A 24,271-nucleotide genomic window follows, 5' to 3' on the forward strand; every position below is an offset into this window, starting at 1 on the left:
TGCCAAATTCAAACCAAGTCTCTAATCAACAACATGATAAGGTTCATTTTCAATGGACCAAAGCTTAGTCTATCAAGATCATGCAAGAAGTCTTAAAAAAAGCAAATAACAAAGAGCATCACTAATAATGAAGCAAGCCAGTTGATTTTTCTGCTCTTCAACATGGATATCTTCACTTTATCCAAGATAATAGTCACAAGATATGTTACACTGTGTTTCCAAGCCAATATGGAACACTAAAAAGAAATACAACGCCTGCAGTCACTGTGCATACAGGGCACAGAAAAACCTCTCCCTTCCAGTTGGCAAGTTAGTCAGTTCAGTTGCCACCATCTGTGTGCATCTATTGCAAAAAAAGAAGTGTCAACCTTCTTGTGGGACAAATATTTTTAAACAGCCATAGGATTTAAACATCCCTGCACCCAATGACATTCAGCGACCCACATGTTAGATTGTCCACTGGATCAGCATGCATCATGGGGGGAAAGGGAGAGACGGGACAGAGAAATCCAGAGATCCAACTAAAAAGGAAATAAACCACATGGTCACTAGCCCCTGGCATTACTACTGATTAAGGGAACATGCACTTTGGTCATCACTTTCTATCTTGTTAAACTCAGACAGAACATGTCTCACAGTATACCAAGCAGACAGTAAAATCAGGTTAGGTTTAGAAAACATACCCTTCATGTCCACCCATGTTAACCCTTGCTCTCATCAAGCAAACGGCTAATGGCATCTTGAGTTCAGGACCCAGATGGTCCATGAGGTCATCATCCCCATTGGTCCCAGACCCACAGTCACTACGTCTCAGAGACATTAAGGGAGGTAGCCGCAAAGTGACTAACGGGGGGGAGGCTGTGAGGACTGGGAGGATGATAGTGGCTGCCGGGAAATCCCCACACCCACAGCCCTCAGCAGCCCGCTCAGAATGTGCTAGGTTTGCTCATAGAACACTGTGCTCCCCAACTCCAGAGACTGAAATGATCACTTTGCAGCACCTTCAAAGCATAGGGTTCCCTCTGCTGTTAGTATGTATTCACTGTGGGACTTCATTCAGATGACTCACAGATGTGCCCAGAGCCTTTCATAGATGCCACCTCAGTCCCAGGTGCATTCTTCCTAGTGGCTGCTTGGTTCTTCTCAGAAGGCTGCTTGATGAAACGTGTCAGGCTCCCACTTAGAAGCAAGCCAAACCCTCAGCCACAGACAAAATATCATCAATCACCAATTCTATACTTAAGGAAACTTTCCAAAGATTTAGAGGCAGTATTTGATAACCTCTCTATGAAAGGACAGGACCTGCTGAGGCTTTATATATTAGAAGGGATTCTTCTAATGGGACTAGTGACCTAACCATATCTTGTAAAATCGCTGGTCAGCAGCTCAATTCCCTATGAAAGGGAGCACATGAGAAATGGCAATGCTAACAGCTAACACAGAGGGAGGCAGAACAAGGACACACAGGTATCCATCACACAGCAACCAGATTAACAAGGCTCAGTGTGCTAACAAACAGCTTTGCTCATGCAAGAGGCACACATTATATTCTTACAAGTGATCTGCTTTCCCCTCGCCAGGGCACACTCCTTCATGGAAGCAGATTTTTGAAGGTGAGCTCTGCAAATCATCACCATAGATCAAGAACCTTACCACCTGTGAGAATGGGTGATGTCTGCACCCCACGGCTGGGGAGTCAAAGGAGTGCCAGCAAGGCTGGCCTGCAAGGCCAAAACTCCCCAAAACTACACCCACAACCAACACCAATCCGAAACAAAACAAAAAAACCCAAACCTTACATCAAACAAAGAGAAAGCAGCAACAGCAGCACCACTCAGCTCCAGCCTCACTCCCAAACAGACCCACAATCACTTGCAGGAGAGAGAGTGAAACTAGAAATAGCCCGATAAAAAGCCATGGTTAGCATTAATTGATACTAAAACAGAAGAAGAGCTCTGAGCACTGTTCCCTCTAAGCTGTGCGCATGTGTGCCACACACAGATCCTAAACTCCGTGCACACGGCGAAACACCGAGCGCATAAAAATTTGCACAGAAATTTTTTGCACACACGGCCAGTTAAAAATTAGAGGGAACACTGACCCTCAGAGGGAAATACAGATCCCCGCACCACCACCACCGAAAAAAAAAGTTGCACAGGTCTCTTCAATAATTACTTCTCATCTACTTCCCTTGATCTCTCTTTAAATCCAGTGTTTCCTTCAAAAAACTGGCAGATAAGAGTCTTTAGTAAAATATTTCGTAGACAGTCTTGGCTCCTTATCCTCAGGGTGTAGTAAATTTGGAATTAAAAATAAAACCACCTTGGCATCATAAATAAATATTTGCTTGTTTAATCCCTCCCAAAATATCTTCGTTTGCTCAGACAAGGGACTGCAACCCCAAACACAGACCCTCATTATTAGGCTATCCAATCTATTTCTTAATAGTTGAGACTAAAATTGTTTGCTTTTTAAAAGTATAAAACTCTCCCTTATACTTAAATCAAACTGCTGCAGAGAGTTAGCTGCTAGCTGACTCCGATTTATTTATATCTCTGCTCTCATCCTGGGTAATTTTGTCACACTTCCTTCTTCCTGATTCTCAGACCAAAACGGTTGCAGATCATAGAATAGAATAGCAGGGACCTCAGGAGGTCATCTCGTCCAACCCGCTGCTCAAAGCAGGACCAATCCCCAGTTTTTGCCCCAGATCCCTAAATAGCCCCCTCAAGAATTGAACTCACAACCCTGGGTTTAGCAGGCCAATGCTCAAACCACTGCGCTATCCCTCCCCCCTTTTGAGTTCTCCCCTCATGGAGAATTAAAACAGAGGCCGTTTTGTACCTTATTTGGTTTTCCATCGGCCTTCCTTGCTGTTCAGGCTTGCGATTACCTCCATTTTTCAACCTAGATCACCATGTCAGTTATAAACAGGAACATATCTTTCTTCACGCTTTGTCTTGTCTGGGTGCTTCAGATTCCTACCAGTGTCGATACAGTCGCTTTCACTTTCGCTTTTTCATCGCCTGCCACGGGACATACTTCAACGCCTGCCCATGTAATTATCTTTGACGTGACGTGGGGGTTTGTTGTTGTGTACGCGTCTCATCAGTACAATACATGCCAAAAATAACTCGTTAAACCTTTGCTTATTACAGCCAGGCACAGATCACACACCCGCCGCCACCACGTGCTGCAGTCACCCTGCTTCCCACTGGCAAGGTACGCTTCAAGGGGATATGTAAATCCCCATCTACCGCACTTCACTAGCCTTACCAAACGCACACGGGTATTTTAGAAAAAGCTGATAAGGTATACCAGCTTAGTCACTCTATTTAATTTAATTGACTGATGGTAAAAATACTGAAAAGACAAGCTCAAGTCGACTATTGTAATCTTCCAGACAGGAATCCATTTGGCCCAAAGTGTCTGTGGTGTGCTTGTTTATACTTTAGGTTATGTATTTCTCCTAGAATTCGCTCTACATTAAACATTTTAAAATACATGCTTGTTATATGTCTAGTTTTTAATTGGTTTAGCAGTTGAACTTTTATTTTGTTATGTAAAACACATCTTGTCACTCGTCAAATCTAAAGTATTACTAGGTAGGTTTAATGCGAAGATATTTTCTCTGTCTGTATGAACTAACTTACAAATCAAACTGATTTTCTTACACAACATGTACTTTTGGCAGAGGGACTTTCCTGCCTCTGTTCCACAACCGTTCGTGCCTTCCCCCAAACCCTTGCTAAGCACCATAGCCTTTCAGCTGGAATTTCAAAAGGGGATAATTTTTATACACTTCCTGTGCCAAAGTTAAATGTTTCACTGAGAGATTATAGAAAATGCAATTGCCCAAGGAAGAGTGAGTGTGTTAAACTGCAAGACTAGATTAAAACACTGAAGTGTGAAATAGAAGTCATCTTGACTATGTTTTTACATATACTAGCGCTCATGCAAGAAAGTTATTACCCATGCATGACTCACATAACCTCTAGTCTGAAGGCTTTGAAGTAGGGTGACCATATTTTCTAAAGTAAAAACGGGTCAGCCGGGGCTCGCCTGAGCCTGAGCCACCCCACACGCCCACAGGACTCGCCAGAGCCACCATCCCCCCACCGCCCAGGGCTGGGGCTGAGCTCCCCCCGAGCTCTGCGCCCCATGCCGCCCGTGGCCAGGTTGACACACCCCTCCCGGAGCTCCACGCTGTCTGCGGATGGGGCTGACCGCCCCCACCCCAGGGGGGCTGGAACAATTTGTATAGTGGGGATGCTGAGAGAGCCAATGAAAACTGTAAACAATGGAAACCACTTAAAGCCAGGGGGCACCTATGCCCCACACCCCTAGTTCCAGCACCTATACCCTCCCAAGCTCTGCGCTGCCTGGGGCTGAGCCTCCCCCTCCCTCCCGAGCTGTGTGCCCCATGCCACCCACAGCTGGGGTTCGGGCTGAGCACTGGAGCCCTGTGCTGCCTGCGGCTGGGGTGACCCCCCCGAGCTCCATGCCCCATGCTGCCCGAGGCAGTGGCTGGAGTTGGGACTGATACCCTCCCCTCAAGTTCCACGCCGCATGAGGCTGGGGCTGATCCCCCCAACCTCTATGCCGACCGCGGCTGGGGCTGACCCCCGCGAGGACTGGGGCTGAGCCCCATGCTACCTGGGGCTGCGACTGACCCCCAAGCCCTGCTGCCCAGCACCTCTCATCACCACCTCCTAACATTCCTCCATGCCCCCCCCCCCCCCGGGGGAGGCGCCCCCTACTTTTTTGGTAAACTGAGCATTTTTTTTTTTGCTTTTGCCAACTGATCAGTTTTGACAAATGCCCTTTTTTGTAAAAAAAAAAAAAAAAAAAAAGAAGAAGAAGAAGAAGAAAAGAAAAGTCGCAAGGGCAGGGACAGAGCTTAAAAAGGGGACTGTCCCGGCCAGAACAGGACGTACAGTCATCCTACTTTGAAAGGAGTTGGGAAGGAATTTTCCCAGCTAGGATGTGGCCTGGCTGAGGAAAGGAGGAAGTAGCGGGGACTTGGCTTAGCTCTGAGAGGCGGGGAGCAGTGGTCACAGCCAGAAGTTGGGAACAAGAGTAGTTCTAGCCAAAGGCTAGTGTGTGGAGATTTGCTGCTCACTAACTTTGCCCATTCAACCCTAATGGCAGTTGCCACAGAATATTAATGTTGTGCCCCATCCCTGAGCACTGGTAGGGGCTGGGGAGTGGTGGTAGCGGCAATCGCAAGCTGGAGAAGAGCCAGAGAAAGCCTCTCTGCCCTGTGGAGATTGGGGACATCATAGAGTAACAAAGCCTGGAGGCTTCCTGAGCAGCAGAGGAAAGGGATGGGCACTTTGGGGAGCGATACTTCAGTGGTTTAAGCATTGGCCTGCTAAACCCAAGGTTGAGAGTTCAATCCTTGAGGAGGCCATTTAGGGATCTGGGGCAAAAATTGGGATTTGTCCTGCTTTGAGCAGGGGGTTGGACTAGATGACCTCCTGAGGTCCCTTCCAACCCTGATATTCTATGATATTCTATGATTTCAGCCTCTGAAGGAAGGCAGCCTATTTCACAGAGAGAGGGTGAATCCCTATGGTCTGAGGCCTCATTGGACCCACGGTTTCCCCACACTCGCTAGTTAGCTCAGCAGAGTGCTGAGGGTACTGCCCTGTCTTGCTTCCTGCCCAAACTTTTAGGCTGTTAAGGAGATTTCGGCAGATGGTGCTTTGTCCCCTATATTGCCCCTTACTTCACGAGCATGATCCTTTGTACGTTAAGGAGGATGATCACCTGGCAGTTTCTTGCAGTTGCCAGATGCAGCTGCAGCTGTCCCAGCATCCTCTGGGATTCATTGTGGGATGTCAGATATGCTGAGTCCTTCAACAAGCAGCCCACCGGATGAGAAGACTGAGGGTGTCCCAGTCCTAAAAGGGGTTTTCAAGTCATAGGCCTTTCTTTTCTCTCCAATCTCTAGGTCAGCCAACAAAAGTATGGGATCTCCACCTTCTGGAGACAGCAGCGCTGGAGCTATGTAAGCTGGCAAGCCTATTAAATACAGGGTGGGGGATTACATAGCTGAAAGTGTTTTGTGCATTGTCTTCATCTGCTGGCAGGGAGGATCTATCCCCAAGTATCTGGACTGGCACAGAGGATTCAAAGAGAAATAAATAGTAAGCTTTAAGCTTTGAAATCTGCCCACAAGCTGAATCACTGCATAGGATATCACTGTCAGGCTACTGCCAATGTGGACCACAGCATAACTGTTACACCAAAAAAGAATCTCTAATCTGGAAGATGTGGGCAGTGATTGTGATTGCAACAAGATAGGGAAAAATTAAAGAATCCAATATCCTTTATCAGCCCTTGCCAGGCCCACTCTGAGCGCCATCACTACACGCTCTGTTCACTGTGAAATTCAATACGCAAGTCAATGCAGTTTGGTTCTTCCCGAAGATATCCTATTAAGCCCACATAAACAGTTTCTGTGCTCCTAAGTACTTCCTCATTTCCTTAGTGACTCTAGTGAAGCAGAACGGGTACATTACTCTGCCTCAAACTGGAAACCAAAGGCTGTGACCAGGGGGCACCACACAACAGGCAAAATTCAAATGTCAAATAAGGGCTTCTAATTGACTAATGTTCTTAGCCCAGAGTGCACCCAAAAATTAATTTTTGCAGATTTTCCACTGTAGTGACCCCCTAGACACAAAGTTGCCACAGGGACCCTTCGTGTAACTGATTTCTGCGTAGGTGGGGCCCGTCACTTGTAAATTCCAAGAAACAAATGATACCTACAACAGGTGCAAAACCATGATAAAACTCAATATGCAGTTTGCTTTTTAAAGGAGGAGGCACTTTATTTAAGAAAAGCATGGGGAGAATGAAAAATTAGGATAAATATGTTACAGACGACAAATGGAACCAGTAATGACAAACAAACACACCAGAACCACCACTCAGGAAGTATAGTTAATATGCCCAGATCCCTCCACTACTGGGTTGTGTGAGTGTGGGCACAATGCACCTCCTCTACCCAGATTTCCTTTCATCAGCTTCTTTCCACATCTTCCAACACGTACGGTTGTTTAAAATGAAGACAAAGGAGTAGCCTCATGTCCTTCTTGACCCACCCAGAGGCTGTGGAGCCAAGAGAGGAAAGGGGTGGAGGGCAGCAAACCAGGGTCATGGCCTGACCACTTTTAAGCAGGTACATGGAAAATAGAGTTGTCACCCAGCTGGTTTCTGACTGGCCTGGCCAGTTTTTCTACTCTCTTGTCAGCTACCTGTCAAGAGATGTAATCTCATGGGGAGGGGAGTTGGCTGCAGGTGAGAGGGGAAGAGGAAGGTCAGGTGGGAAAGGAGCAAATCTATGGCCTCCTCCACTTTAAATGGCACTCTGAAGCCCCTGGACCCACCCACCCTTTCCATGGGTCCTCTAGCAAAGAGAGGCGGCTTATACAAGTCTCTACTCCAGCATCATTTAGAGCAGCTGTTCCCAAACTGTTTGGGATTGCATTATCAGCAGATGGGGTCACAGTGATCCTTAGCGTGCGGAGGATGCCATTTTGCTCTGCACAGCATGACCTCACACATATGGTGCATCCTCCGCATAGTGTGACTTAGTACGTATGAGGTCACACTGTGTGGAGGATGCCATTTCGTGCTACAAAATGGCATCCTTCGTGCAGTGTGATCTCACACTTATGGCACATGTGAGATCATGCTGTGCATAGGATGCCATTTTGCTCTTCAAAATGGCAGCCTCCACACTGTCTCGGATTCTGGCAGCAAATAATTAAAATGGGGTTGTGCCAGCAAAAAGTTTGGGACCCCGATTTAGAGCCAGGGATGAGGTGACTAGAAATCTGGGTTATACCACCTTCTCCCTAGGAAGCTGGGAAATATCACACTAGGTGTCCATATGAATACCCAGCTATGGCAACTTGGATACTGGAGGTTCCATATTTCCCCTGTAACTTAACTGTCAGCACCTTCTAAAATCCCACATATTCCTGAGCTGGCCCGACCTGCAAACAAAATAATTATCCAAATACCATGCAGCATGATGTAACCCTTTTTTCCAAATAAAGGCCCATTCCATAAAGTTATGAATTTCATAAAGACAGCACAGGAAACCAAACAGGCTTAATTCTCTTACTAAGCTTCCTACATGAAAGACTGATAATGTGTATTTCACCTTTACTGAATTTGGTCCGATCTCTTGCTTCCTGAACCAGCACCTAAACCCTTGGCCATCTTTTGGAATATAGTCTATTGGTTGACTTATTTCTTGATATAAGGAGTGTGTTAATTTCTGTGAGGTATCCTCTTCTGCTCACTACCTTTGTCAAACTCCAGGTATCAAGTCTGGATCCAGATATAGCACTGGGCTTTGAAAGTGAAGATCAGGACACGTAGGTGAATGAAGACAGACACGGATAGATTTAAGTGGCAGCAGCCCCCAGCTTTATTGAAGTAACACTGGGGAAGGGTGCTAAAAGATCATAGATTTTCATAATGAGGTTTTCACAGTTAGCTATGCGCTACACAAACTAAGTATACTGTGGATAATATACACAGGGCCATTTACTTTAACTATATGCTCATTTTCTGCTTTCAAGCACTGTTAAGCAGACTGTAAATTGTGGAAAGAACTATTCATTCTGACTGCTGAATATGCAGAAATACTGCTTCATTTCGGTGATGAAATAGTAATGAATTGTTGCCAGTATCTGGAATGCTCTTCTACAATTCATAGCACTCCTTTACAAAATCGAGTAACTTATCAATATGGTGAAGTTCAAAGGTTAAAGGATGTAATGCAGAAAGAAACAATTTAAGAACATAAGAATGGCCATACTGGGTCAGACCAAAGGTCCATCCAGCCCCGTATCCTGTCTACTGACAGTGGCCAATGCCAGGTGCCCCAGAGAGAGTGAATCTAACAGGTAATGATCAAGTGATCTCTTTCCTGCCATTCATCTCCACCCTCTGACAAACAGAGGCTAGGGACACCATTCCTTACCCATCCTGGCTAATAGCCATTAATGGACTTAACCTCCATGAATTTATCCTGTTCTCTTTTAAACCCGCTTATAGTCCTAGCCTTCACAACCTCCTCAGGCAAGGAGTTCCACAGGTTGACTGTGCGGTAAGCGAAGAAGAACTTCCTTTTATTTGTTTTAAACCTGCTACCCATTCATTTCATTTGGTGGCCCCTAGTTCTTATATTATGGGAACAAGTAAATAACTTTTCCTTATTCACTTTCTCTACATCACTCATGATTTTATATTCCTCTATCATATCCCCCTTAGTCTCCTCTTTTCCAAGCTGAAAAGTCCTAGCCTCTTTAATCTCTCCTCATATGGGACCCGTTCCAAACCCCTAATCATTTTAGTTGCCCTTTTCTGAACCTTTTCTAATGCCAGTATATCTTTTTTAAGATGAGGGGACCACATCTGTACGCAGTATTCAAGATGTGGGTGTACCATGGATTTATATAAGGGCAATAAGATATTCGCCATCTTATTCTCTATCCCTTTTTTTAATGATTCCTAACATCCCTTTTGCTTTTTTGACTGCCACTGCACACTGCGTGGACGTCTACAGAGAACTATCCATGATGAGTCCCAAGATCTTTCTCCTGATTAGTTGTAGCTAAATTAGCCGCCATCATATTATATGTATAGTGGGAGTTATTTTTCCAATGCTCATTACTTTACATTTATCCACATTAAACTTCCTTTTGAAGTTCTTCACAGTCTGCTTTGGTCTTAACTATCTTGAGCAGTTTAGTATCATCTTCAAACTTTGCCACCTCACTGTTTACCCCTTTCTCCAGATCATTTATGAATAAGTTGAATAGGATTGGCCCTAGGACTGATCCTTGGGGAACACCACTAGTTACCCCTCTCCGTTCTGAAAATTTACCATTTATTCCCACCCTTTGTTCCCTGTCTTTTAACCAGTTCTCAATCCATGAAAGGATCTTCCCTCTTATCCCATGACAACTTAATTTACATAAGAGCCTTTGGTGAGGGACCTTGTCAAAGGCTTTCTGGAAATCTAAGTACACTATGTCCACTGGATCCCCCTTGTCCACATGTTTGTTGACCCCCTCAAAGAACTCTAATAGATTAGTAAGAAATGATTTCCCTTTATAGAAACCATGTTGACTTTTGTGCAACAATTTATGTTCTTCTATGTGTCTGACAATTTTATTCTTTACTATTGTTTCAACTAATTTACCCGGTACTGACATTAGACATACCGGTCTGTAATTGCCAGGATCACCTCTAGAGCTCTGCTTAAATATTGGTGTTACATTAGCTATCTTCCAGTCATTGGGTACAGTAGCTGATTTAAAGGACAGGTTACAAACCATAGTTAATAGTTCCACAATTTCACATTTCAGAACTCTTGGGTGAATGCCATCTGGTCTCAGTGACTTGTTACTGTTAAGTTTCTCAATTCATTCCAAAACCTCCTCTAGTGACACTTCAATTTGTGACAATTCCTCAGATTTGTCACCTACAAAAGACAGCTCAGGTTTGGTAATCTCCTTAACATCCTCAGCCGTGAAGACTGAAGCAAAGACTTCATTTAGTTTCTCTGCAATGACTTCATCATCTTTAAGTGCTCCTTTTGTATCTCGATCGTTCAGGGGCCCCACTGGTTATTTAGCAGGCTTCCTACTTCTGATGTACTTTAAAAACATTTTATTACCACCTTTTGAGTTTTTGGCTAGCTGTTCTTCAAACTCCTTTTTGGCTTTTCTTATTACATTTTTACATTTAATTTGGCAGTGTTTATACTCCTTTCTATTTACCTCATGAGGATCTGACTTCCGCTTTTTAAAAGATGCCTTTTTATCTCCCACTGCTTCTTTTACATGGTTGTTAAGCCACGGTGGCTCTTTTTTAGTTTTTTTACTGTGTTTTTTAATTTGGGGTATACATTTAAGTTGAGCCTCTATTATGGTGTCTTTGAAAAGCGTCCATGCAGCTTGCAGGGATTTCACTCTAGCCACTGTACCTTTTAATTTCTGTTTAACTAACCTCCGCATTTTTGCGTAGTTCCCCTTTCTGAAATTAAATGCCACAGTGTTGGGCTGTTGAGGTGTTCTTCCCACCACAGGAATGTTAAATGTTATTATATTATGGTCACTATTTCCAAGCGGTCCTGTTATCGTTACCTCTTGCACCAGATCCTGAGCTCCACTCAGGACTAGATCAAGAGTTGCCTCTCCCCTTATGGGTTCCTGTACCAGCTGCTCCAAGAAGCAGTCATTTAAAGTATCGAGAAATTTTGTTTCTGCATTTCGTACTGAGGCGACATGTACCCAGTCAATATGGGGATAATTGAAATCCCCCACTAATATTGAGTTTTTTTATTTTGATAGCTTCTCTAATCTCCGTTAGCATTTCATCGTCACTATCACTGTCCTGGTCAGGTGGTCGATAATAGATCCCTACTGTTATATTCTTATTAGAGCATGGAATTACTATCCAAAGAGATTCTATGGAACATGTGGATTCATTTAAGATTTTTATTTCATTTGATTCTACATTTTCTTTCACATACAGTGCCACTCCCCCCACCCCCACCGTGACCTGTTTTGTCCTTCCGATATATTTTGTACCCCGGAATGATTGTCCCCCATTGATTGTCCTCAGTCCACCAGGTTTCTGTGATGCCTATTATATCAATATCCTCTTTTAACATGAGGCACTCTAGTTCACCCATCTTATTATTTAGACTTCTAGCATTTGTGTACAAGCACTTTAAAAACTTGTCACTGTTTATTTGTCTGCCCTTTTTGGATGTGTCAGATTCTTTATGTGAATGTTTCTCGTCTGATCTGGCCCATACTTTATCCTCTTCCATCCCCTCCTCCTGACTAAAACCTAGAGAATCTCTATCAATAGACTCTCCTCTAAGAGAAGTCTCTGTCCGATCCACGTGCTCCTCTGCAGCAATCAGCTTTCCCCCATCTCTTAGTTTAAAAACTGCTTTGCAACCTTTTTAATGTTAAGTGCCAGCAGCCTGGATCCACTTTGGTTGAGGTGGAGCCCGTCCTTCCTGTATAGGCTCCCCCTATCCCAAAAGTTTCCCCAGTTCCTAGTGAATCCAAACCATTGTCTCATCCACGCATTGAGACTCTGAAGCTCTGCCTGCCTACCTGGCCCTGTGCATGCAACTGGAAGCATTTCTGAGAATGCCACCACAGAGGTCCTGGATTTCAGTCTCTTTCCTATTGCCCTTGTTTAATGCATCTGTTGAAATAAAGCAGAAAATGGTATAATCTCTGGACAGATACTGAATAATTCTCTGTATGGATTTTGGTGCCAAACCATGTTTATCCAGTGACTTTGCTTTTGTTTCTGCACTGTACATGTTTTGAGTGGTTGGAAAACGATTCCACAGTTGGGATGAGAGCTTGTTCCACAATCAAAGGAATTATTGCTCAAATGATGCCTCACTGCATGGTACACAGCGGTCATTTCTGCTGCTGTTATGGCTGCCTCTTCCTTTCGAGTTCAAGAAAATATTCGCTTTTTTCTTTTTAAAAAAACCTGCCAATTTGTTTTTCTTATACACAGCACCAGAATCACAGGTTTTGACATCTTTACCACTGTGAATACTGGAGAATTCCTGTAGAACTTTCTGGACAGAAGGCCTTCAGGCTATTATTTTGAGCTTGCGTAATCTACAGATATTTTCCCTCCCTATCTCTTCTATAGCTACACATTCCCGTCACTTTATTCCTCTAACTGTTGTGAAACTGCTATTGGTGTCTGGCACTTCTGACTGAGTTACACAAAGCTTGTAATTGATGTATTTAAAAAACACAAAACTATATACTTTCTTATCTCAAACCATATTCTGGCATTCTGTTTGTGAAACCACTGCCTCAGGCCCTTTGGAAGCAATTCACCACAGTGCATGCCCTCTGACCCTGGGCCCCCTCTAGATCCCCTACGTTTTCTCTGCAGGTCCTTCTCCTGTTACTCTTGACTCAGAGCATTAGGCCCAAACTCTCTCAACTTCCCTGATCTATCTGAATAGATGAGTTCTGCTGGGCCCCCTTCACTGTCTGGGGCTCTCCACAGAGCTCTCCCCTAACCCCTGGTGTCATCTCTCTGACAGAGCAGGTTCCCTTTTATAAGCCTGCCCCAAATAAAAATGGCTGGCCATGCAGGGGGCAAATGTCAGATGCAGGTCACCTCCCTTTGGAGGTGTGCCAGCCTGCCACCTTTGCACCTTGGGAGCAGGAGTGCTGGAAGCTCCCTAGAAGTGCAGGGCCATCAGCGCCTGGACCATGGGCCCTCCCCACATCTGCCCCTTCCCTCCCCTTAAAAGAGAGAAATGGGGCAGAGGAGGCGGAGAGGAGCAAGTGGTGGAAAGGGCCTCAGGGAAGAGGCGGAGTGAGGGTGGGGCCTCGGGGAAGAGTGGGGGCAGAGTCACAGGGGTTGGGTTGGAGCATTGGTGGGGCCTTGGGGGGAACAGCAGAGCAGGGGCATGGTCACAGTCTGGGTGCTGGTGGCCCCGCACTTCAAGGAGCTTCTGGCACTCCTGGGAGTAGCCTCTTCAAACAAAAGACTCATGTGCCACCTCTGCCAGGCTACCTGGTCAGCAGACCCAACCACTGGCCCAACCCCTTTTCCTGGGAAGTGGATAACTAGGCACAGCGGAGACTGAACCCACATACCCTTAAAAGGGACAGTCCACTCTGTGACAGATGGTATTGGAGTAGACTGGAGGAAGATTGTTGTTGGCTTCTCATACACTAAATTGTTTTCACTTGTGTGTACACCATGTGACTGAAGTCCTATCTGCAGTGAATGAGGCCCTCCTGCACCCCAGCAGAGCAGGAGAAGCCATTTGTAAGACCCATGTCCTAGACAGCCAGATTCAGAGACAGTCTGAATATAGGATCTTGCCATTCCTCTGTAGCAGATCTTGGCATGAAGGTAGAAGAGGTTGGCTGGTCAGTTCCAGTAATTCTGTGAACCAGAATTGCCTGGCCTCTGCTGGCACTATCACCCTGGCCATGTGGTATGATTTTGTTGAGTACATGTGGAATTAACTGAACGGGTGGAGAGGCACACAGGAATCCTCTGCTCCAGTGTAGGAACAGAAACTGTCAAGGATCCTTTGCCCACTCCTGCTCTGTAGCAATACAGAGAAGGCACTTGATATTGGTGCTGGTGGAAGGATGACACCATATGTTGAATATCACTGCCTGAGTTTTACTTTAAAATCATCTCTCTTGTTCCTGGCTTCATTCTTGTAACTAGCCACTGACACTGGGATGGGAAAGAACTTCTGCACAGTTATGTCCCTTTCCTTTATTGTAGCTAATGAGCACCACTTGTATTGGTGGAAACCAGAGGCCCGCTACCCTCCAATGCATTCAAATCAAATGTCAGGACCACTTATCTTCTCAAAATTCACTTTCCTTGCTCTGCCTGACAGAATTTTTCTAGTAATTATTGAAAAGACAGCATGTACCTGTTAACACACAAGGATGTGGTAAATTAATCAATCATTTTAAAATATAAGTTAAACACTATAGTTTTAAAGTATTAATACAGAAGGAATATTGATTGCTAAGAAAAAGTTAATAAAAACAGAGTACTAATTGCAGACATTTCTCTGTATGTAATAAACCAAATGCTCTCTCATACTTGTTCTAAATACTGACTTAGAAATACAAATAACAGTAATGAAGTAGCATTACTAGCAGCTTACCTTCCTTTTTGCTGTATTGACAACACAACTCAAGTACGCGTCCATTACCTAGATCAGATTATGAAAACCAAAGCAATTGAACATTTTAAATTTCTGAAATTAATCATTTCAGCACCATCCTCGTTTACTGTTATTATATCTTATCATCCAGCCAGTTTGTTGACCCACAGAATGAAGATTCATACAAGTTGAATTGTCTCACGTTTGCCTCCAGTCTGCCTTTAACTTGGTGGGATTGCATACATTTCACTAGAAAAGAAGTAAAATGCATTTCTTTGTTGATGTTCATAAATTAAAAACATACCATGCCACATAATTCTGATCAAATTTCCAAATATTATTAAGACATTACATCAACTTATCAAGAACTTACCTTTCTGATACCATGCCTTCTCTTCCAAATATTCCATAACCATATCTTTACGTTTGCTAGAACTGTTGCTTGTAACTTCGCAGCCATACAGTCCATCTCTTCAACCTCCCAGTTTGACCCCATGCTCTCATCAGGGTTCAAAGATGCATGAGCACATATTTTTAATAACTTCTGGGAGTATTGTTGTCTCAGTACCACCCACACCACTTTCTGTTTCAATGTCTTCGTCTGATGCTTCATTTCCTGTACATATTACTGGTGTCTTTTTTAAAGGGTTTTGATTTGTAGATACTGTGCATTGATCATAATCTCTTCCCTGATAAGATTTCTCATTTAATCATTAATCCATATTAGGTATTTTGTATATCCTCTGTAAGTGGGTTGCAGCTGTCCTCCATTTCTTGTTTTTGTTCTTGAATTGAGTAACATAATATGGTCCCCAGAGTCGAATTTTACTTTTCCATATCTAGAAATGTTTCTTTGACAATATTCTTTTTGCTGTTTGTCTTTTGTTCTGGAGTTGTTGTTTACAGCCATTCGACTGTCAGTATCCATTTTTTATTACAGGGTAGTACAATACTACTGGTGTATCTGGTTATCTGGACACCATAAAATTTCTGACTGTGTCAAGAAATGGAAAACGGTTTGTGTTCTGTAACTGAATAACAACAAATTAACTTGTATTAAAGCAACTAGTGATTTAAGACACATACCAATTAATAGGATGAAAATTCCTCTGGAAACCTGGCTTCTCAGCCATACCTAAGACGAAGGGGTGCTATTTTTGTTGACATCTAATGTTTCAATCGCAAACAAAATAAAAGGAGTACTTGTGGCACCTTAGAGACTAACAAATTTATTTGAGCATCAGCTTTTGTGAGCTACAGCTCACTTCATCGGATGCTGTAGCTCACGAAAGCTTATGCTCAAATAAATTTGTTAGTCTCTAAGGTGCCACAAGTCCTCCTTTTCTTTTTGCGAATACAGACTAACACGGCTACTACTCTGAAACCAAACAAAATAAAGTTAGTCCAAAAATTCATCCTAGTCCTCTTGGTTAGCCATCTGCCTTAACACTCTAAACATTGAAGGATAACTCAGTTTGTTAAAACAAGTACTTGAGAAAATGTCTGGAGCTATCTGCTTGATATAGACTCTGCAAAATGTTAAGTGGAAGCACTGTACATTTTATATTGCTAGGACTAATTTCTGTTTTAAATTTCAGAAGATAGTAACATTTTCAGTGGAATAATTCAATTTGGAAGATTTGCTCACAATATTCAATTTATGACACAGTCCCCTTTACTTACTGTTGGGATTCCCTCCAAGACCTCTTTCCACTTGGTTTCCCCAAGAACTCAATTCAAGTCCAGACTTCGTCACTCAGATATTTTTTATTTGGCACACACCAATGCTACACTGAGTTGATCAGACTCAAACTCAGGAGGGTGGATGCAGGGTATATCACAGCCCTAAAGTTACACAGGAACTCTCTTTTTATATACATTTACACATCCCATTGCATTTATTATGAATTGCATCATACATTTTTGGAATGGTTTGGTTTCTTTGCAGCATGCTCTGTCCACGTGCTGTCCATGTTCCTCTTTACCTCATCTCGATAGTCTTAACTTATTTTGTCTTGTTTCTAGTTCACAGTAAATAGTTCGGGTGCTCTCCCTCTTATCTTAGCTGGCTCAGACACACTGTCTTTTTAGACTACTGACCTGTTTATTTCTCTTATTTAGCACAAATGTCCTGTTTTCAGCCTAATAATTCATTTACCTCCCAAATCCTATTTCCACAAAATAAGGCCTCTCCCCATGTGTTAATTACTCATGTCAGGCCAGGCCTCAGCTACACTTACCACGAGTACTTTTAAAATATTTTCCCTAAAATTACCTTTGGTATGGGGTTGTGAAGGTATGTTCTATCTTCAGTGCTTCACACAGGGAAAGCTGGGGGGAAAAACATTTTCAATAAACTTTCCTTCCAATGTATGTATTTATGTTATGCATAATTACAATGATTTGTCTAATGTGAATCATTACCTAATTATTGAACTTGGAACCATGATCTGTGTATATCCCGTCTGGACATGCAGGTCACTACATAACTTCACAGACCTTCCTTGCCACATCATGTACTTTCTTGTTTCTAATTGAAAATGCTTTCATTCATCTTGTAAAATTAGTAGCAATATATACTTGTACCCTTTCTCTGTTGCTCTGAATGGTCTGATTAAGTCCATTCCAACCAATTCCCATGGTTTAATGATGTATGTGCATTAATATAGAGTAGAATTACAATTTGAATTCCTCCAAGGATCTTTTTTATAAGGTAACGTAGTGAGCAAAGAGAACAAAGTGATTTTTGCAATAGTTAGCCCTTTTTCAAAAGTACATAACATAGGTATAAGGCTAGTCAACAACCCCACAATTTACATCTTCCATAGATTCACAGAAAGATAGGGCTGGAAAGGACCTGAAAAAAAGCATCAAATCCAACCCCCTGCTCTGAGGCAGGACCAAGTAAATCTGACAGGTGTTTGTCCAACCTGTTTTTAAAAACCTTTAATGATGTGGGTTCCACAACCTCCCTTCAAAGCATATTCCAGAGCTTAAGGACCCTTATAGTTAAAAAGTTGATCCTAATATCTAACCCAAATCTCCCTTGCTGCAGATTAAGCTTATAACTTCTTTTCCCACCTTCAGTGGACATGGCGAACAAGTGATCACCGTCCTCTTTATAACAACCTTTAACTTATCTGAAAACTTATCAGATTCCCCTCAGTCTTCTTTTCTCAAGACTAAATGTGCTCCATGTTTTAACCTTTCCTCCATAGGTCAGGTTTTCTAAACCTTTTATCATTTTTGTTGCTCTTCTCTGGACTTGCAACAATTTGTTCACATTTTTCCTAAAGTGCAGTGCCCAGAATTGGACGCAGTATTCCAGCTGAGGCCTCAACAATGTGGGGTAGAGCAGGATAAATACCTCCCATGTCCTATATACAACACTCCCATTAACACACTCCAGAATGATAGTAGCTTGTTTGCAACTAGATTACATGGTTGACTCCTATTCAATTTGTGATCCACTATAACCCCCAGATCCTTTCAGCAGTACTACCACCTAGCCAGTTATTCCCCATTTTGTAGTTATGCATTTGATTTTTCCTTCCTAAGTGAAGTACTGTGCACTTATCTTTATTGAATTTCATCTTGTTAAATTCAGACCAATTCTCCAGTTTATCAATCCTGATCATTTTAAATTCTAACACCATCCTCCAAAGTCCTTACAACCCCTCCCAGCTTGAGGTCATCTGCAGATTTTATAAGCACACTCTCTACTCCATCATCCATCTGATGAATGAAAATATTGAATAGTACTGGATCCACAACTGACAAGAGCACCTGCTTGTTACTGAGACAACACAATTCCACAATGAGTTCTGTTGAATTCTAAATGAATGTGCTGGGCCAGCGTAGTGAGCAATGGAAATCATTGTGGCACTGAGTTGTCTCAGTAGCAAGAGTGTTGACTTGTTACTGACAATTAGATGCTTTACTCTGTTGCAATAATAAACATGCGGTTAGCCTGGTTACTGTTTACATGTTTTCTGAGTTGTTTTTAAGGAAAAAATTCATACTGCCTATCATGTCGCCGTAGTTTGCAATCAAAACATTCATAATGCTTTGCGAATGAGGTCATAACCACATTTGTTAATTAATAGAGGTAGGAGACATGTACGAGTTTAAAATGCACCTTAATGCGTTGCAAGATGGTATCTAGATGAAATTATTTTCTTCCTTTCTGATAATGCAAACCACTCGTGTCCTAGTTTTGAAAAGCACATGCAATATCATCAACATACATGTTTGAAAAAATAACAGCAAGGAGGGAGAGCTTACATTTTCACATCTAATGTATAAACGTAGTTCCTTTCTGAATTAATTTTAAGTGTAATCTAAATTAAAATTAAATATTTGAGAATTTTGTTTTAGTTACAATATCCACTCTTTGATGTCATTTGTCATTCCAAGCCAGTCATAACTTAAATTCATAGATTCATACATATTTAGGTCAGAAGGGACCATTATGATCGTCTAGTCTGACCTCCTGCACAATGCAGGCCACAGAATCTCACCCAGCCACTCCTGTAACAAACCTCTCACCTATGTCTGAGCTACTGAAGTCCTCAAATCGTGGTTTAAAGACTTGGAGGTGCAGAGAATCCTCCAGCAAGTGACCTGTGCCCCACGCTGCAGAGGAAGGCGAAAACCCCCCAGGGCCTCTGCCCATCTGCCCTGGAGGAAAATTCCTTCCCGACCCCAAATATGGCGATCAGTCTTGTTTTGAATATTCCACTACTGTTGGGAGAAAAGTTTTATTTTGTTGTTATATCCCTTACACCATCTTGGATCCCTTTAACAACAACAGGGAATCCATACTTGTTGCCCTTCTTCCTCAGCCCCTGTTACGCCTTTGGCGCCCTTTTTGCCCTAAGGCGGGAAACTGGGTAGATCACCTGATCGGTAATCTGCCCAGCAACTGTATGTTATAAAAGGGCCAGCACGTCTGGCAGACGGGGCTGCCCATCTTAGATGGACAGCAGCAGTGGCAGCAGCGCATGCTGCTTCCGAGAGGCAGAGTGCTACTGCTTACCCTGGAGGGTTGACATTAGTACAACGCATAGGGTTGTAGGGAGTGTTTCTTACCTGCGTGCAAGAACAAGCCATCATCTGCCGTTCTGATCCTGCCTCAGGCATCCACCCACGATGATGCAGGGAAGAAGAGCTGCAAGAAAAACAAGACCGAGCTTCCATCAGCCTGTACCTGAGGTCCTGCCCTCCACCTGCCTTACCATCCAGATCGGGACTGGAGCCAGCCCTGTCATGCACCGGTGCCAGGGATAAAGCTACAAGATATGGATTTGTCCTCCATGTAACCTACCTGGAATCAACCTTTGGAAGGGAGCTAAGCCCTCTTTGTCACAGCCGGTGGCCCTTTTATATTCGGTTCCCTTGTTTTCTCAGTTATAATTTGGGAGTCCTTATAGTTACCTACCTCTTACTTACCTGAGTGTGACAGACCCAGACCAGTGGGGTACAGGAGTCGGGTAGAAGGCAAATATATTGGCCACTGGATGAACAGTTTTCTGTTCCCTGAGTGACCAGAGCAGGGGCTGCACTAGAGCAATCAAGAACCTGCTAGAACCAATTAAGACAGGCAAGCTAATTAAGACACCTGGCGCCAATTAAGAACATACTAGACTCAGTTATGGCAGGCAGACTAATCAGGACACCTGGTTTAAGAAGGACCTCCCATCAGTTAGAGGAGGGTGTGCAAAGAGCAGGGAGTGAGAAGGCATGCTGCTGGAGGATGGAGGAGTACAAGCGTGATCAGGCTTCAGGAGGAAGATCCTGCAGTGAGGGTAAAGAAGGTGTTGGGAGGAGGCCATGGGGAAGTAGCTCAGGGAGTTGTAGCTGTCACGCAGCTGTTACAAGAAGACGCTGTAGACAGTTGCAATCCACAGGGCCCTGGGCTGGAACCCGGAGTAGAGGGCAGGCCCGGGTTCTCCCCATTCCCCTCAACTCCCTATTTGAGACAAGAGGAGGTGACCTGGACTGTGGGTCCCACCAGAGGGGAAGGTCCCTGGCCTATCCTGCGACCCAGTAGGTGGGTCAGCAGAGACTCCAGGGATTGTTCTCCTCCCTTTCCCCATGCTGGCCAGTGATGAGGTTAGCTGAGTGAACGGCAGGTTTGAGCCACTAGCAAAAGTGGCCAAACTGAGGGCGGCCGTGAATCTCTGAGGCAAACAAATACGTCAATAAGCGCAGGACCCACCAAGGCAGAGGAGGAACTTTGTCACATGAATTAGTCTTACCCTTATTCCAATCAACCTGTTCTTGTTTTGCACCCTATCCGTTATCAGTTTTTCCTCTGGGGGAAGTAAGACCCTGATGATAGACTTGGGAGGGAGGAGACGTTCCTGAGACTTGTCCTCTGGCCAAGTATAAAATCCAGTCAACACTACGTACACCTATTGAACTGTCGTGGTACATTTGGAACAGTTCTAAGGCTTCCTTTTTGGTGTACACAACTTTCAACTTTTTACCTTAAGGAAAAGTTCCCTTTCTGCTACCCACAAAAGATTAAGATGTAATGATGACATACATTATTGCAGTTTAAAAATATTACTTAGTTTTAAGAGATTATCTACATAAGAAGTTATACATCCATATAAGCCTTAAGGGCTTGATTATTAAGGCTAAAACCTTATTGTGTGGATTGTGCTCCTAATTCCACTGATGTTAATTTTATAATGCCAAATAACTTCAATGGTTAATGAACAGGCCTATCATCTATATGCTGAAGATTTAATTATATTTTGCAATTGAAATAATAAAAATTATGTCTCTCCTTCCAATGAAAGTCAGCGGAATATTGACGCAAGCTAAGGTTCTGTTTTTTATTCATGATTTCAAGATGTATGTTATTCTTTTTGTATTGCTAAGCCTGCACAGTTCGATCCTCAACAGATTTCCCTAAGTATTTGTCACAGAAGATATTTCACATATTATTGACATATTTTGATAATTGCAAAGATAGAATATCTATACACATAGTAAGCAGACTCTTTTCAGACACGTGATCATAATAAGGCACACTGAACAATACAGTATTCACAGGGCATGCCAATGCTACCAAAGGGATATTAGAGCTATGTTCCTAAATGAAAATAAAGTGTTATTTGAATAAATGAGCTCACATATGAAATTACCAAAGTGCACAAATAATTACTGGGAGCATGAAATGTAACAGCACAAAGACAGTAAGAAATGTTAAAAAAAAATCATAGTGTAACTTGTCAAAACCACATAGTATGATGTAAATCAGTAGAATCTGCAAAAAAGAAATTTAGAGCAGACATACAGGATAATATCATGACAAGAAAAGGCAGGAAATATCTTTAAAAAGAAAAAATGGCTGGAGGGTTTTTTTATTCCTTCAGCAGTCATGCAAGTCAAACCTGATGTAATCGTGGGTGCAAGTGTAACTTTCTGGGAACTGAGGAGTTAACACTGATAGGTGCACCGACTGTTTACAGAAAAGTGATGTATGTATAGCAATTAGGAAACACTCCTTTTTTCCTGCAGCTTAGCTTAACTGTTTGCTGAAAGACAGGTGAGAGTTCTTTATTTCCAGAAATAAGTCAGGGCTATTATATGGGGATACCCTAAATTACTGTGTTAACAGTTCCAAGTGAGCTTCAGAGAGTGATCACTCTGGGCAAGGTCCACAGTACCAACTTTTGACAGTATTATAATGTCAAGGGTGTGATTTTTTTTATGACACTTTAATACCAGCAAACCCTTTCTAGTGTAGACTATGCCTCAGTTTCTTAGTAAACAGCTTGCATCTCAGCTCAGTATGCACCAAGGGTGACCACACAGTAAATGTGAATGATCGGGATGAGGGTGGGGGTAATAGGCACCGATATAAGACAAAGCCCTGAATATCGAGACTGTCCCTATAAAATTGGGACATCTGGTCACCTGTGTGCATTGGTGGGATTCAAGGTCTCTGGTTGGGGGTGAAGGTTTAGGTCACCTCCAGAGGTGGGGGAAGGGATTGTCCTATTGTTTCACAGTTGTTAAATTCTCCTAAGCTTCTCATCCCCATTTTGGCTGATTGGTTTGTTCCCATCCCCTTGCGTAATATTCTTTGCTATAAATCGGTGGAACACCCCTGTGTGTGTACCTGGGTTTTGTATCAGGAGCCGCCAGACCCACGTAAGCAAAGGGACAGATGCCGGCCCCGGAGAGTAATAGGTGCAGGCTCACTACCTTAGGAGATCAACCAGCAGAGATGGGGGTGGGGGGGGGGGGGTTGGCACAACATTCAATTATGAATCCTGCAACCAGGATATTTGAAGGTGAGCGATCCAATATCCTGCGTGATCAGCCCACTGATATAAAAGAATATGAAGCATGACCAGGATCAGCCCAGGCAGGCGAGGAATGAAGCAATAATATGCAGAAGGGATTTATTCACTGAAAGGGTTTGGCGGATATACATACCGAGCCATACACCCAACCCTGCAGAGATCAAATTCTAACATCTATAATCGCACCAGAACTGGAGGCAGTGAACGTGGTGAAACTTTAACAGTACGGTGACCCCAGTTTAACTTGTAAATCCACTCTGCGTTCGCTGATTATATGCACCACACGTGTTTTGTTAACCTCTAACATCTTACCAACACGGGTCTGTGATCCCCTCTTCAACCGCTTCCTACATGTAAAAAGAGAAGGGGGGAGGAAGGGGGTGTGTGTTGGGCGGGGAAGGGTAGAGGGCAAAGTGGATAAGTTTGAACACTGTGCAGTGCAAAACAAAGAGCTTTTCTGAAAAATAACCAATTTATTCAACTCATAACAAACACTGGTAAAAATTTTGCCCTTGCTGTTTTAAAGGAACTAATTGTGGCGACCATGACAGAATGTCGAGGGAAGGGAAACATGCTTTTAAAGAATCCCTGCAAACTTTGGAATTCTGAATGCAGTGACATGAAATGGAACATATACAGGTCACCTTCAAATGCCCCTTGATAACCTTCAGTTATGGGGGGAGCGGGAAAACAGAAATACACAGACTGCCCAAAACAATCACTGCATAACAAAGGCACCATGGTGACTGCAGCTGGAGCTGGGTTGCCAGGTCTCAGGGCTCCTGGCCCCTGTGGCTGCCGCCAGAGCTCTGGACGCCAGCCTTGGGGCTTCCACCCCCCACCCCACTCCTGCCACGGCTCTGGGTGCCCCGATTCAGGGCTTCCACCAGGTGGCTGCAGCTGGGGCTTGGGGCTTCCACCCCCTGCAGCTCCACCTGGGGCTCAGGGCACCCAGCTAGGGGCTTCTGCCCCCTGCGGATTTTGTCAGGGTCCCTGTGTTAATCTGCCAAGGGACTAGCAGCTAGGAGCCACCAGCTGAGGCACTCCCAGCAGCTGCGACCCACCTCCTCTAGCTTCAGGAAAGTTGGTGGCTGCTGCCTTCAAAGCCCAGCACAGAAGTGAGAGTGGCAGTCTGTGACACCCTCCCACCCCCAGAACAACTTTCAAACAACCCCCCCGCCATTATTCAATTTTGGGTCAGGACCCCCAC

The 24,271-nt window shown here is 43.6% G+C and overlaps 1 protein-coding gene and 1 long non-coding RNA gene across 4 annotated transcripts in view; one reads left to right on the forward strand and one right to left on the reverse strand.

Moving 5' to 3' along the window:
- Window positions 1-2,984, reverse strand: part of OTULIN (OTU deubiquitinase with linear linkage specificity) — a 51,032-nt gene extending 48,048 nt beyond the window's left edge. Inside the window, exon 1 of one of the 2 annotated variants that reach the window (XM_027827388.3) lies at window positions 2,845-2,984. In XM_027827388.3, the coding sequence (XP_027683189.2) occupies window positions 2,845-2,861 (17 nt within the window). In that variant the 5' untranslated portion in view covers window positions 2,862-2,984. The remainder of the gene's footprint in view (window positions 1-2,844) is intronic. The other variant, XM_043540245.1, reaches the window with a different exon arrangement.
- Window positions 2,985-3,033: 49 nt separating this feature from the next.
- On the forward strand, window positions 3,034-20,323 carry LOC119565639. Of its 2 annotated transcripts, XR_006288768.1 has the most exons (4): window positions 3,034-3,058; window positions 3,159-3,222; window positions 5,957-6,013; window positions 19,876-20,323. It is a non-coding gene; the product is annotated as an uncharacterized LOC119565639 (long non-coding RNA). The 2 variants fall into 2 exon arrangements; XR_005224438.2 differs by lacking the exon at window positions 3,034-3,058 and having other exon boundaries at window positions 3,089-3,222.
- Window positions 20,324-24,271: the final 3,948 nt, after the last annotated feature.

Source organism: Chelonia mydas, chromosome 2, assembly GCF_015237465.2.
Source record: "Chelonia mydas isolate rCheMyd1 chromosome 2, rCheMyd1.pri.v2, whole genome shotgun sequence".
Lineage (NCBI taxonomy): Eukaryota > Metazoa > Chordata > Testudines > Cheloniidae > Chelonia > Chelonia mydas.